This window comes from Nicotiana attenuata, chromosome 1, assembly GCF_001879085.1.
Source record: "Nicotiana attenuata strain UT chromosome 1, NIATTr2, whole genome shotgun sequence".
In the NCBI taxonomy this organism is placed as follows: Eukaryota; Viridiplantae; Streptophyta; class Magnoliopsida; order Solanales; family Solanaceae; genus Nicotiana; species Nicotiana attenuata.
The window spans coordinates 109,707,749-109,723,043 of record NC_031989.1 but is presented as its reverse complement, the minus strand read 5'-3'; the positions used below and the strand labels follow the sequence as shown (position 1 = coordinate 109,723,043).

At 37.3% G+C, this 15,295-nt stretch overlaps 1 protein-coding gene across 2 annotated transcripts; it reads right to left on the bottom strand.

The window, feature by feature from the left end:
* LOC109231996 (protein CIA1-like) lies at window positions 364-15,289 on the bottom strand. Of its 2 annotated transcripts, XM_019397632.1 has the most exons (12): window positions 15,027-15,289; window positions 13,418-13,459; window positions 12,388-12,616; window positions 11,247-11,393; window positions 10,701-10,919; window positions 10,060-10,121; window positions 5,991-6,056; window positions 5,786-5,863; window positions 4,538-4,600; window positions 4,079-4,148; window positions 2,643-2,726; window positions 364-650 (listed from the first exon to the last, which is right to left on the bottom strand). In XM_019397632.1, exons 3-12 carry the CDS (start codon window positions 12,577-12,579, stop codon window positions 558-560), a joined length of 1,074 nt encoding a protein of 357 aa, XP_019253177.1. In that variant the 5' UTR covers window positions 12,580-12,616; window positions 13,418-13,459; window positions 15,027-15,289; the 3' UTR covers window positions 364-557. The 2 variants fall into 2 exon arrangements, with proteins under 2 accessions (XP_019253177.1, XP_019253168.1); XM_019397623.1 differs by lacking the exon at window positions 13,418-13,459.

Below are 15,295 nucleotides of genomic sequence, written 5' to 3'. Positions count from 1 at the left end.
AAAATAACTGGCGTTTGCAAAGTCATTGAAAAAATAACTACTATTTTACTGCAACATGAAAAATTCCAGCATAATATACTGGAAATTCCAGCATAAGCACACGGAAAGTTTCAACATAATATACTGAAGATTAGAGTACTTGTGTATGAACTTCCAGCGTATTATGTTAGAACCGATACATTATGGAAGTTCACATGTAAAAAATTCGAACTCCAGCATTATTTTTCGGATTTTGAACAGTATTTTTGTTCAGATTTATCTTTACATGAAAAGTGGCTAAATTTTAATTACTTTTGAAACTATGACTATTTTTCAATTACCACTTACAAATCTGACTACTTTTAAATTTCTTACCAAAAACGCTGCAAGAGCCAAACCGTTGGAGAAATTAATTAATTAGGTGATTAACCTGAAGAGTTGCACACTCCAGTTCTGAAGCCTAAAACTAACATTTTCTGTTAGCAGAAAAAGGTTCAAAAGGCTCAAAATTACTGTGAATTATATTTCAACATCATCGAAAAATAAATATGCATTGCTTTCTAATATCAGCAATGAAGCTATGTTGACGGCAGCTTCTGTCCAGAGCGTCGAACCAACTCCCATATCTTCACCATCCCATCATCACTGGCAGAAGCAAGAAGCCTTCTATCCTGCAAGGTTTTGACAAAAAGGGCATTAATATCTTGCAGGATGTTTTTAACCAAAAATAATCTCGTTTTCATATTGTTAGGGACATAGAATGAAACCCAAATGCGCAATAAATTCACTCATTTAGTCTTGACATTAAAACAGCAACACTGAATATCTTTTAGAACATACAACAACAAACCCAGTGTAATGGGGTCTGGAGAGGTAGTGCGTATGCAGACATTACCCCAACCTTTAAGAAGACTGAGAGGCTGTATTCGGTAGACCCTCCGCTCAGGAAAGATAAAAGGAAGGAGCAACAATAAGCAAACCAATCAGAAAACCGAAAAGACCAACACTAAGTAATGCAATCACAAAATCGAAGCGAAAGAAACAAATTATAATAACAGAAATCTAAGAATAAGAAAATACAAGACTAACACTAAGTAATGCACTAAAGCTACTGGTACGAGCTAGGACAGTACTCGACTACCGAACCTTCTACCTTAATTCTCATCTCCACATCTTCCCATCCAGGGTCATGTTCTCAGTAAGCCGGAGCATTGTCATGTATTGCCTAATCACCTCTCTCCATTACTTCTTCGGTCTACCTCCACCTCTCCTTAGGCCCTCCAAGAGTAACCTCTCACACCTTCTCGCTTGGACATTTGTGCATCTCCTCTTCGCATGCTCGAACCATCTAAGTTTCGCTTCCTGCGTCTTGTCCTCTACGGGAGTCATGCCTACCTTGTCCCCAATAGCTTCATTTCTAACTAGTATGCCCACACATCCATCTCAACATCCTCATTTCAGTCACCTTATCTTTTGGACGTTGGAGTTCTTGACCAACACTCAACCCCATACAACACAATCAATCTGACAAGCGCTGTATAGAACGTACCTTTAAGTTTTTGTGGCACATTCTTATCACACAAAACACCTAAAGAAAGCCTCAACTTCATCCACCTCGTACCAAAACGATGTGTGACATCTATCCTCGTCAATCTCCCTATTCCCCTGTATAACTGACCCAAGTTACTTGAAACTCTCTCATCGGAATGACTTGTAAATCAAGCCTCGCGTCCTCGTCCACTTCCCGAGTCGCACTACTGAACTTGCACGCCAAGTACTCTGTCTTGGTCCTGCTCAACTTGAACCTTTACACTCTAGGGTTTGCCTCCAAACCTCTAACCTCATTTAACATCAACTCGCGTCTTGTCCGTAAGTACAAATTTTTGAGAAGAAAAAATTTACCTCCTTGAAAAACTCTACAACGATCATTCCAAGGCCTAATATATTTATTGTCCATAACATGAATTATCAGCTCTGACGCACATATTTTATTACACATGGGTCAGGAAAGTAAAGCAAAACTCAGGTCAACAAATATTCATTTCAAGGTCCAAACCTAGATGTTTTTGGTGCGCTCATAGTATGAAAACCAACATCTGTAATGTGCAATACTATACCAGGGCAGCATAACCCAGCGCTCCCTCTAGAGTTGTGGATTTGAAAGACAAGAGTCAAATGGATATATGTTGTTAGTTTGACATTAAAGTCATCCATCAAATATAGAACATGATCTTAGTTCAATCTAACATGTCCAAAATTTAGGTGCCACTTGAAGTCCCATCCACAATAAGATTGTACTATATTTATGGTTGGGTATAAAATTAACAATCCAATTGGTATCCCAAAGATAAAGTTCCAAAAGGTATCAAATTCAAATTTTCAAGTTCAAGCAACCAGGAAGCGAGCAGGTTACTGCATCATGAAGTGCCAACACAAGATACATTAGAAAGGTCAGACATTTGTTAAACTTCAACATGGTAACTAAACAAGGGATTGAACGGGCAACAGATTATCATCCCTAACACGTTCAAAAAATTTCCAGGTGATCTTGGCTTCTGCTCAAAGCTAAATCATCTTGCAGCAGACAAATACAGAACTAAAGCAACAACAGATGAGCAAGTAAATGTCAAAAATCCCATCATTCTGGTATTCCATTGACTTACCCCAGTGTTCCACTGCACAGAATTTACATCCATTTCATGAGCCTTCTCCTTCTTCAGAAGTAGCTTAAATGTAGGTTCATCAACCTGTAATCAGACCCAGCAAACTTTTATTTATTCATTTATTTATTTTGGATCAGACAGACACAAAAAAAATATTTTGCCAAAGAAGGGTTGGAAGAGACGACAATAGAAGATCAACAGTAGTTGTATATGGACAACATCATTCATATGACTTGTTATAATTATATTGTAATTAATGGAGATCAGTTTTTCTAGATCTTTTAGCTGTCTCAAATGGATTTTCTACTTTACCTGATTAAAAATATTTTCTTTTCCTAACAGAGTATAAAAATTTAAAATAGATATTCAGGTCGAGCGAGATTGGCCAGAAGAAGCAAGTCAGAATCCACGTGTCGTCCTAAGTAGTTATGAGGATCCATAACTGTAATCTGCTCTGTTCACCATTTTTTTAATATAGCGCTCGAGGTGGGGACAGCTTACCCACTCCTCGACTATATGTAGGATAGCATGTCCCGCATGCAAGCACAGGCTGCCAGGGTAATCCAGCTCACCAAGGCTGGAGCTGATGGGACTACACCAAGTGTTGTAGATGGGATACGAAACCCGAAATCTCCATGTTGTTACTCCTCCCACGCCTCAACCACTAGGTTATCCCCTTGGGATCATTGTAATCTGCTCATTAGCTTGACGAACTAGAAAATGTACATCTTTTTAAGTGGTCCTCTAAGCTCATTCTTTTTTATGTTTGTAACGGGTCCACTCGAATCGTAATTACTAGTTTATGATATTTAAACAGGGATCTCGAGGTAAAAAAACTGAAAGCCTGCCTCTTTCCACAGCGACCCAACAGCTAGAAAAAGAATAAAAAGTAAGTTGCTATCATTACTTCCTTCCCATGAAACAAAGACCCAAAAAAACTCAAGCCGTCAACATTTTAAGAATCTCATTAAGGAACCACATAGTAAAGGGCGAACCAATGACTTTCTTGAAGAACACCCCACCTTCCAGCTCCCACGAGAAATTGAGTGAGTAGGAGAAATGTGGGGGAGTACAGAGCAGCATAAAATTCACCACTGTACTAGATATCAGGGGCGGATTTATAGGCATATATATGGGCCACGTGACCTATGGTCTTTCCGCTAAACTAGGTATTTTGTGTACATATTTTTTTAGAATTGATCTAATATTATATGCTGGCACCCATGCTCCAAAAAGGCTAAATGGTGCATTTGGACGAATGTTGTGTTATTTATTAAGAGGTGTAGGGTTCAAATCCCACTTAATACTTTTTTTTTTCTCCTTTCTTTAGTGGTGCACCCATATTATAAAAATCCTAGATCCGACTCTGCTAGATATCATGTAAGATGAATTACATTATTATTAAAAGAAAAGGGATATTGATGGTTTTGCAATACCTCATTGTCGTTATTCTCAACAAATAAACATATAGCGTCATCTGCTGCTCCACTAGCAATTATTCCTTCCCTGACATTTTAGCATATCAAGTACGTTAGCCTGAAGGATGACAGTGTTAGGTTGTAGGATGACAGGGAAAACAGATAAAAATATTATCCTGAAAAACCTTGAGGCAATTAAGGGAAACTACAACAATACGAGCTCCAACAAAAAAGAGGTCAAACATAAAATCTAGACAGACAGCACAAATTACGAAACTCTTAATCATCGAAAAATAGATTTAGTTGAGCGCCCCCCCCCCCCCCCCCCAACCAACCCAACAACCCACACAAACTTTTTTTTTATAAGAAAAAAAAAAGACAAGAAAAAATCTGACAAAGAAAAGTAATATTACGGATTGCAAAAGAAAAAGCCTACATTAGCATGAGCATGATAAGAGATAGATATGGAGTAGTTACCTGGACCAGTGAACTGAGAAAATTGTCCTATCATGATATCCAGATAGAGTGCAAACATGTTTCCTGACAAGCACAAAAAAGAAATGGTTGGAAATAAAGTGGCAAACATAGTAATTATTGAGAGCTGTTCAAGACATAATTAGGTACGTGTCTTCTCTCTAATAGCTTAAGCATTTCAATGCGATGGTCACACGCTTCAACATAGTATCGAAGCAAGCAGAGGTCCTCTGTTCAAGTCTCATCACCACCATTATAAAAAAAATAAAAAAATAAAAAAATCCACGTGCTTAGCACATGAAAAAGATTTAGGCCCGCATGGAAGTCACAGGTTGAAGATATAATTAAGTAAACAAAAATGTGCTATGTCCAACCGTTTAAGCTTCTAAACAAGATTGGTCACAATCTTCAACAAGAACAATTACATCAAATATAGTTAGTCATGAAGACCACAATTGGCCTGAGGAAAAAAATAAACATACCAGTATTAGTTGACTTAGGTGAACAAAAATCATTGTACTCTTGAATGCACTAAATAATGATCAATTTTGAAAACACTTGAAAGTAATTTTACAAAAGGAATTTACCGGAATCTACATGGCTAAGTGTAGGTTGAATCATGTAAAACTGACCATGTGTTGCTTAACTACATTACCAAGGGAGAAACACAAGGATGGCTCATTAAAGCACTCCGCTACAGTACCTTATACCAAAGATATCTTTAATTTTTTCGTTTAGGATGTAAAAGCAAAAACTTTTTTTTATAAGGTAAATTGTATTAATCAAAAGGGAGAGAACTCCCGTATACAAGAAGTATACCAAAAAAATAGAGAATTTACATCAGAACATGATTCTCTACAAAAGACGCCCAATCTTCTATACAAATAGGGGCTATATGAGTGCACCAAAAAGCGATCAAAGATAAAAGACTATTCTTAAACTACAAACATAAAAATACTAACAAACTAGAGGATGTTAAAAGTCGTGGAACTGTAGATATCATACACGAATTGTCAAACAAGAGCTATAAAGCTTTAATATCTTGCACACTAGATTATTAGTTCACACTAAGTACAAGTAAACTGTTAGTTCCAAGTCTTCAGTACAGAGAGTTGACAGAAAGTTCAGTTATACTAACGGTTTCAAACACTCGTGCACTAATTACTAAAGCCAGACTGTAAAAGTAAGTCCATGAATCAACTATATAGGATATCATTATGCTTAGAAAAGGGACGCTATGATCATGCTTACCAGGGTGGCTCTATATTCCAATCTATTATCCTGTCGTCGTCATCAATCAATATCCATACCTTAATGGTAAGGTCATCACTGCAAGTTACAGAATTCAATGTAAACTCTATTTAAGTAGTGACTGCAACAATTATCCAATTTTTTACACATCGGATACTGGAGAGCATATATTTTAAAACAAGTTATGTAGAAAGGAAGAACATACCTGCAAGAAACCAGTTTTAGTCCACTAGCATCGAAAGAGACGGACCAGACAGTAGATGTATGTCCGCTGAAAGTTCAACCAACTAGTGACATAAGCTCCCAAACAATATTAAAAGTTACTAAGTCATATATCTGTACCCTAAAACACTCTCCGGTGAACTGCTTGTTATAGGCCACATGCATATACCAATGAGGCAACAACAACAACAACCCAGTAAAATCCCAGAATTAAGGGGTCCGGGGAGGGTAGTGTGTACGCAGACCTTACCCCTACCCCATGGAGTAGAGAGGTTGTTTCCGATAGACCCTCGGCTCAAGAAAACGAAAAAGACGAAAGAGACAGTATATCAGTACCATCAACACAAACCATAAAAATAATAAAGCATTATAAGAAACCAAAAAATAGTCGAAACGCAATACAATAACCAGTAAAGAAAAACGGGAGAATAGTGAGAAAACAACATAAACCACTAGAAATCTAAGACAAACCCTATCAGTCTAACCTCACACCCGGAACGAAGTAGAAAAATGCTCAATTGCCTCCTAACCTACAACCCTAATCTCGATCTCCACACCTTCCTATCAAGGGCCAAGTCCTCGGAAATCTGAAGCCACACCATGTCCGGCCTGATCACCTCTCTTCAATACTTCTTATGCCAGCCTTTACCTCTTCTCGTTCCCGCCAAAGCCAAGCGCTCACACCTTCTTACCGGGGCATCAGGGCTTCTCCTCCGCACATGCCCAAACTATCTGACTCTAAAATAGCAATCCAACATATGACCATTATATGAAGATCTCAAATAGTCATACAGTAAAAGGTTTGTCGGGAGAAAAGATACATTTACGCCACTATCAAGACATAACAAAATGAACTATATACCACCAAAAGGGAAATAGCCGAGGGACTACAAGACAATTTTTTATCCAATCAACTTAAGGTAGCCATAATTGCTAAATGTACTTCATCCATTTATCAAACACCATTGTTTCCATCATTTCTGAGCAAACTGGTAAGAGCGGCTCAAAAGAAGATATTTCAACTTTTCTGCACCCGTATCCCTGCCCTTAAATAAATAAATATCATGAAATCAAGGATTATTTAGTATGATTGTCACAATGTCCCTTCCCATGTTTCTTTACATCAAGAAAGAATTCGGCTTGTTGACACATTTTCTTCAATTTGAGTTCGGACAGTTGACGCATTTTTCTTCAATTTCTCCTTATGCAAACTCTTAAGGTAAAACAAACAAGGAAAATATCATTTTAACAAACTCAAGAGCTTTGGAAATTTGGCTAAGCAAGTCCACTTGCTCTACTGCATGCAAGTATTCATCCATGTTAAGATGCCTGTCCAACTACTACTTCTCCATCTCTTTCCCCAAATATTTAAGTTCAGCTATATAGCTGGGCCGGTTTCCGTAGAAGAAGAAAGCAAAAGGCGTGGAAGTTCGCCCCGTTAGCTCTCATGTGGATAGTTTGGGGGGAGAGAAATAGGAGAGCTTTTGAGGGGATTGAGTCTCCTTTTTCACATCTTAAGAATAGTCTTTTATCTTTGATCGCTTTTTGGTGCACTCATTTAGCCCCTATTTGTATAGAAGATTGGGCGTCTTTTGTAGAGAATCATGTTCTAATGCAAATTCTCTACTTTTTGGTATACTTCTTGTATACGGGAGTTCTCTCCCTTTTGATTAATACAATTTACCGTATCAAAAAAAATATTTAAGTTCATAATGACTCTAATTATGAGGTCTTCTAGATAATGGAGATCTCATATCAATTGCTTTGCAATTACTGAGCAGGATTTCATAAGTTTTTCCATCTGGAACTTTCAACTGCTCAGCATGCATAATATGGTAAGCAGAATATTAACCATAGGTCTGAAATTTCATACAGAATAACAAGCATTTCTCCATCTTACTTAAGTGACCAAAAGGAACAATTTTTCCTTATCACAACAAAAATGAGAACAATATAACGGATAGAAGCACCGCTACAGACTCTAGACAATACATAGAGTGAAAAACACAGTTTAAGGATCACTCAATCTAGCTACACTACAAACCTTTTGACCCTAATTGGAGTAGGTTCGACATGAAACAGGTCAATTCTTTTTTCCTGACTGACAAAAACAGATTAGTTCTTTGTTTGAACTTAGAACTGCGTTGAAATCACATGGCCTTATGGGATTTGCTACAAACAGTCATAACCTACCTTGTTCTGAAAGCTGCTTAGATCCTTTAGAGCTATAACATAAAGTGCACTGCTAGCAGGTATTCAATGGAGACCTCTTGTTTCATCTTTGTTTTCAATAAAGAAAAAGATTATATGCTAAAGAAACTTAGAGGTCATTCCGTGAATTCTACTCAGGAACTCTTGCAGCCAAAGCAAGAAACATTCCTCGCATCCAAAGTTAGAATCATACCTCTCCACCCTTGCACAATCTCGCTGAGCGTGTGTATGCCACTATTCCTCAATTCTCACTTTGACGAAGTTATACACAGTTTTCATAACCTCTAATGTGCAAACTTTAGATCCTTTGGCCTAATTTTCAATCTGTTAAGAGTTTCTCATGTGTACGCATTCATCAATCGAAGCCTAAAAGAATAAATGAGTCAAAACATATTGCTAGGACTTATTATCATAAATTTAAAAATCTAGCATATACTGGAGCTCATCCATACTGCAACTTCTGTTTGTAGTCTAAAAACTTCACTTCCGAATAGCACCTCTATCTTCTGTCAATTTCTAAAACATTTAAAACCTATGATCTCACATATTCCGCGATGAACATTAGAAACTTCTCATTCTCAAAGCTTGTGAAAATTTGAACCCAATTCTTGCATGGAAGGCCAATTCGGACAAACGAAGCATTTATAACCTAAATTGAGCAAGCTAAATGCTATGAATAGGAACAAACACCTCACTTCAATAAAATAAGGTATTCTACATAAATGAAAAGAGCTTAAAATGCAGTAAGAATATAATCACTACCCTGATGGCATCGTTCAAGTATTCATTTTTTCCTCGTCTAATAAATATAATAAATTTAAGATTCTTTTTTTTTAAATAATGGTCCTCTTCGGGCTAGCTTGTGCACCATTCTACTAACCACCGAGTACCTGACATCAGTGGCATATGCAGGAATTTTTTGTAAGCGGTGGCACATTTAAAGAAGTAAGCAAATGATCTTTTCAAAACCGCGACGCAATTTAACATTTAAATTTCTTTGAGGAAAATTGCGGATTCAAGCTTGAAAATGATCCTTTTGAAGATATGCGCTTCTTATTGCACCATGGTCATTTAAGGAATTTAAATCAACTCTTTCATTTTGCGATGGTATTCCGACTCATTGGCTTGGAAGGTGTTCTAGTAGAATCTCTATTAAATTTAAGCAGATTACAAATTAAAATGTCCATTTGAGAACTCCTAAATAGTACTATATAGTTCTATTCATAAAGTAAAAACAACTATAAAAATTTCTAACTACTAAAAGTACAAGAAAGAACGAAGGAAAAGGTAGTAAATCACTTACTACAACAGAAGAAGCAGTTGCAAACTGAAGAGGAGGATGGACTGGTTAGCAACTTGTGTTAGAAGGTTTATAACTTCATTTACCCTACGGAAGTGGATGTGCCATAATCTTCTAAATAATGGGGCTATAATAAAATAAGATTTCGGTACGATCGATCCCTCAACCTAGCCAAAATAGTTCAGGCGCCTAACCAACTAAACAAGGCAAGTTTAACATTATGCAGTGTCACTAGTTTATTAATTTTGTATGTATGCCATTTTCCAGATTATTTTATTGATATATTAGTAAAACAATTCGACGAAGCGATACCACGTGACACTGCTTGGGCCTTGGTGCATCCGCCCTTGCATGACACCTCCCACAGGTACCAGATGCAAATCTAGCAGCCAAGGCTTATGCGGAATGGAAGAAAACAACTAGCATTTTCTTGGGATTCGAACCCTGATCTCCAAGATCTTCACCCATCTCTTTGACTATTATGCCACACCAATGGATGCAATAAATTTATGATTTTGTTATGCCCAATAACGAATCTTACCTATTAGATTCACCCAAAGTTTGAATACAATGCCAATCATCACCGAGATTCTCTACCCATACCTGCATTTCAAGCACCGCTAAATATTAGATATTGTTACTTATAAATGGAAGCAGGGGCAGATGCACCTTTAATGAAGCAGGGGCACGCGATACCGCTTCGTTGGAAATTTTTATTAAGTATGTATCGATACTATGAGGAACAGATAAGTAGGAGAAAATGACACCATTTGACAAAAAATCTCTCTTGGTGCGCTGATTGTGTGTCTAATTTTGTTCTAAGAGGTCAATGTTCAAACCTCAACTAGCACGTTTTTGTAAATATTTGAGAGAGCCTTTATGGATAAAAATTGTGATGAAGTAGAATTGAACTTGGGACCTTTTATAACTTAAAAATCAACAAAACCAATAGACTAAGGCTATTTCTAGTTTAGAAATATGATAATTAAAGTTATTATCCTGTTCTTTTATAAATTTCGACACTGCTTATAAAAATTACTGTGTACGCCCGTCAATGGAAGAGAAACAACTACTAGTATGCCTTATATGTAATAGGGGTATGAAAAACATTCTAGAATCTCTCTAAACAAAGAACAGAGAGAGAGAGAGAAAGGAGGAACGCTAAGTTCAACTCAAATATACCTTAATGGTGTTATCATAACTACATGAAAACAACATATCCATGTTAGGATTCCATTGAACCATCTTAACATCTTGTGTGTGCCCTTGTAACACTGAAACACAGTCAAATTCATTTCCAGGCAACACTTCCCATATCCAAACCGACTTATCTCGTCCACAAGTCGCGAGTAGTGAGCCTTCACGATTCCAAGAAACACTTTTCACTTCATTGTCATGACCCTGGACATTACCCGCATAAGAAAAAGAAGGCAGACAGGAGTTTAGTAGATTTATAACTCATTAAAGAAACTAAAAAGGCCAAGTACAAAAGATTGATGTAAATTACGATCACAAAGCAATATAAGCTAAATTAAATGATTCCACTTAGCACAGCTGCCCAGGTAACAAATTTCCCTTATTTTACTGACAGATTTATGAATTTTTTGTTGTGCTATGCACAGATATAAACAGACAGAAGATGCAACTTTTGCCTACTTTAACACTAGTTTTTGTCAGAGCTGGGGTAATGAATATGAACTGAAATTAATATGATAGAGAGAAATGTACCTCCAAAGTGGAAACACACTCAAAGTCAACCCCAACATTTTCCCAAATAGCAGTGGTGGCATCAAAGCTAGCTGTTGCCAAATGTTTGCCTGACGGTGACCATTCACATGATCTAACAGTCCGTGTATGTGTTTCCTCCAAAACAGCCTGCAAAATTTCCTCCAAATAGTCATTACAGCTCCCCTTTTTTTTTTTAAACTTTTACTAGAATAGTCATTATAGCTAGAGGATGAAGGTCACTTTATTTCCTTGAGGATGCAAAGAGTGCTAGAGAAGGATGAAAGAAGGAAAACAGAAAAAAGGTACACATTGTTTTTTGGCTGCATAAACTCCATGTATGATTTCCAAAAATTTAATTAACTATCCGAAGTAAATAATAAACTCCGCCTATGTGATCTTGCTCACATTGTCAGTCCAAGACCGAATAAAAGAGGGTTGCAGTAGGCTACAGCCAGCATAAAACTAGCCAATTCCATGATCAATCCTCACACTACAGTTTAAATGGAGTAAAGTGGGTTAGTGAGGATTTATATGGCCGACCCCTCCTTGTTTGAGACTGCGGTATGGTTGTTGTATCAAAAGTAATAATAACTCTTAAAAAGAGAAACTAACCATATCTCATAATCAACGGGCTAAGGCAGTATCCAACAGAACAGATTTGAAGCTAATACTCTCAAAAGTAACTCTGTAGTCAATATATAGTTCCATCCAGAGGCGGACCCAAGATTCGGCGGGGCACCATGATATTCCATATAAATTTATCACTGCTCATAAAGATCGGTAGAGGGGCCTATGCTGATATCTTACTAATCTTGAAGACATTTACAAGTATACATAGAGTTTTTGTCGAAGTTTCCGGATGTCCGTGACCCCTCTACATATAGTGTGCGTCCGCCTCTGGTTCCAGCGCATTGACTTCTTCCCGTGTAAATAATTAATTTGCAACAATTCATAATTTTGTTTTTCTTAGACAGAACTGATACTTTGGATTCTAATTGCAACTCTTTCGTGTATCCAGCTGATCATAGTGCAGATTGTCCAATACTTCTTTTAATTTTTTTTCACTTTGATAAAGTAATAGTTTTTCAAGGAATATCAATCAGAAAATGCTATTTTATGATGAAAACAAAAAAAATCAAACCTGACAGTGGAAAGAGCCGGTGGAGTCCTGTTCCCAGATTCGAACGGTTTTATCGCCGCTGCAGGACGCGAGTACAGCTGGAACACCATTGATTCCGGTATGCGGTTTCCAAGCGACGGTCCAAACCCTATCGGTGTGGCCTTCCAGCCTCTGAATCTCCTTCAGTTCAAAATCATCGTCAACGAAATTCATAGTAAGAACGGCGGAGCTGTGGTCGCGAAGCGGTGTGCTGCAAAATTAAGTGGCGGAGTGAGAGGTCGCATAGTTATTAAAGCGTGTGCGCGCGCGTGTACGGATAGGCAGAACAGTTATTCACCCATTAAAAATGAGTTACATAATTAATTTTAGAAATAGGCCAAATATGAATAAAAATCATATTATCCCCTTAGAAAATAAATAACTAATGTATAACTAATAGATTTAACGTTTACATTTGTAAAGCCTCAAATTGGGAGCTCCTCTAATTTAGAACACTAAGAATTCTCCCAAAAGCGAACATATTCAAGAAGTCATGGATAATATGGATATCCGTGTTATTCGCTAGTTAACCCATTTTTTATCCGTATTAAATATGGGTCGAATCGGATTATCTATCCGTTTTTTGCATTATCTATTTTCAAGCTGCCCATATCCGACCCGACCTGTCACGCCCCGAACCATGGCTTGGGCGTAACACGACACTCGGTACCTAACTGCATGTGACCGAGCGAACCAACAAGATGGTTGGATCAACATGTGGTATGACTGTAAGATGAATATAAAACATGCAACATGCCGATCTACTAAAGAGTCTGACTGAAATATCATAAATGCGAAAAGTACTAAAAAGTCTGCAAGTATAAACGAGTAGCCGATAAGGCAAACACACAAAAGCCTCGTAATATCTGACTGACTGGACCTAGTCTACGAAGCCTCTAAAGAATACTGAAATGCTAACTGTTTACCGAGACAGGTCCCTGGTATACCTTATTAACTGAATTAATATAAAGACTGAAAAAGAGGGATAATGCTCCGAAAGACTGGGGCTCACCAATAGCTGATACGAGATATCCTAGCAAGAAGAATTGTCAACCTGGCAAAAGGGACGTCACTACATTTGAATAGCACTGGTATGTAAAACAAATGAAGGAAAGAACTGTAAATACTGAATCAAAAACTGAACTGCTAACTGAACAACGAAGTAAGGCTATGAATGTCACGCCTCCTTTTTCACTACAACCCTTGTAAAGGGTATAAAGGGAGTTTTTCCAATTTAAGTAACAATCGAAACGGGATTAATTATTAGATTCAGAGTCGCCACTTGGGATAATTTATGGTGTCCCAAGTCACCAGTTAAAATCCCGAATCGAGGAAGTTGACTCTATTTACGGTCTGCGAATACAGAAATCCGGGTAAGGAATTCTGTTAACCCGGGAAAAGGTGTTAGGCACTCCCGAGTTTCGTGGTTCTAGCACGGTCGCTCTGATTATACCTGGCTTATTAAACTGTTAGTTACTTATTTTAGGACCTATGTGCATTTACCTTTTACCGCTTTTAAATTAAGAAAATTATCTTAAAACGAGTCACGCGTACGTATACTCATTTCGTTTGGCGCGTTAAGAATCATGTCACGCGAACGTGTCCACAATCAATAACACTTTGTTATTATTAAGAAAGTTTAGTCGAAATTGCGCGAACGCATACCCCGATTTTGTTTTGAATGCCGCGCCAATTATCATATTCAATGCATTCAAGCATCTGGAGGAACTTTCCTACAGTAATTTTCCAACAGATACATTCCTTCTTTAGGTTAAAATTATAAGTAACAAAGCTAACCACAATTTCGAAATGAACAGAAGCTTATTATTGAAGAAGCCATTAGCAACGTATAAAATTAAGCCTTCTTCCTAATAGCAGATGTGTTTCAACACTTACAAGAGCTCAAGAATCTTGGAAACTTGTCATAAAAATACACAATAAAACAAAGACTTTGCAGACAACAGCTAATACATCTTTGGCATAAGGTATTCAGATGACAATCCATTTTTTAAGAATATTCATTCTTTAAGTCGTACTCGTGTCGCGCGAACGTGTACACAATTAATAATATTTTATTACTATTAAGATTGTTTCGTCCAAAGTTGCGTGAACGCATACTTTGGTCTTAATTTTGGAAACCGTAATTATGCTACGCGAACGTCGAAAATTGAAAATCGAAAATCGTACACCAGAAGTAATTAGTTTAATACAAATATTCACAATTCACTCTGACAACTACACAACACACTAATTAATTTCAAAAGCAACTAGCAGACAACAATATCAAAACAGAAACAACAACGAGAAAGATACTAACATCAGAATGTATAGAAACACAGCATTTTTATTTTTATTCTCTAAAACAATTCAACACTTTCTTAGCCCCCCTTATATCGACATTCTTAGGGACAGATACCCAGATCTTTCTGCCACCTTGCGAACTAAATCTTATAGTCCACATTAATTAAATATATAGAATGATAAAGATTGCCAGACGAAGAGAAAGAAAACCAAATATGCAGAACGTGAAATACAACAAAATTCCATACACCCATGTCAAATACTACAAAAAGATGTAGAGATGAACTGGAAAATACAGGAGGCAAAAATGAAGAGCTTACCTATTGAAAGCAAGAAAACAGCTCAACGTATCAAATAAAAGCCAGAAATGAGTCGGAATGGGCGGAGTCCAACTCGCCGGAAACCTCAACGAACCTCGTCGGAAAATCGATCGAAAACCTCAACTGTTCTCTCAACCCAAAAACATTTCATATTTTCCGTTTCAGAGATGTGGCTTCCGTTTCTCTATGTGTGCGGTTTAGAGAGGAAGATGAAGAGAGACGGCTGTTGGTTGCTTAGGGCGTGCTGAAGATTTTTTTTTTTTTTTTTT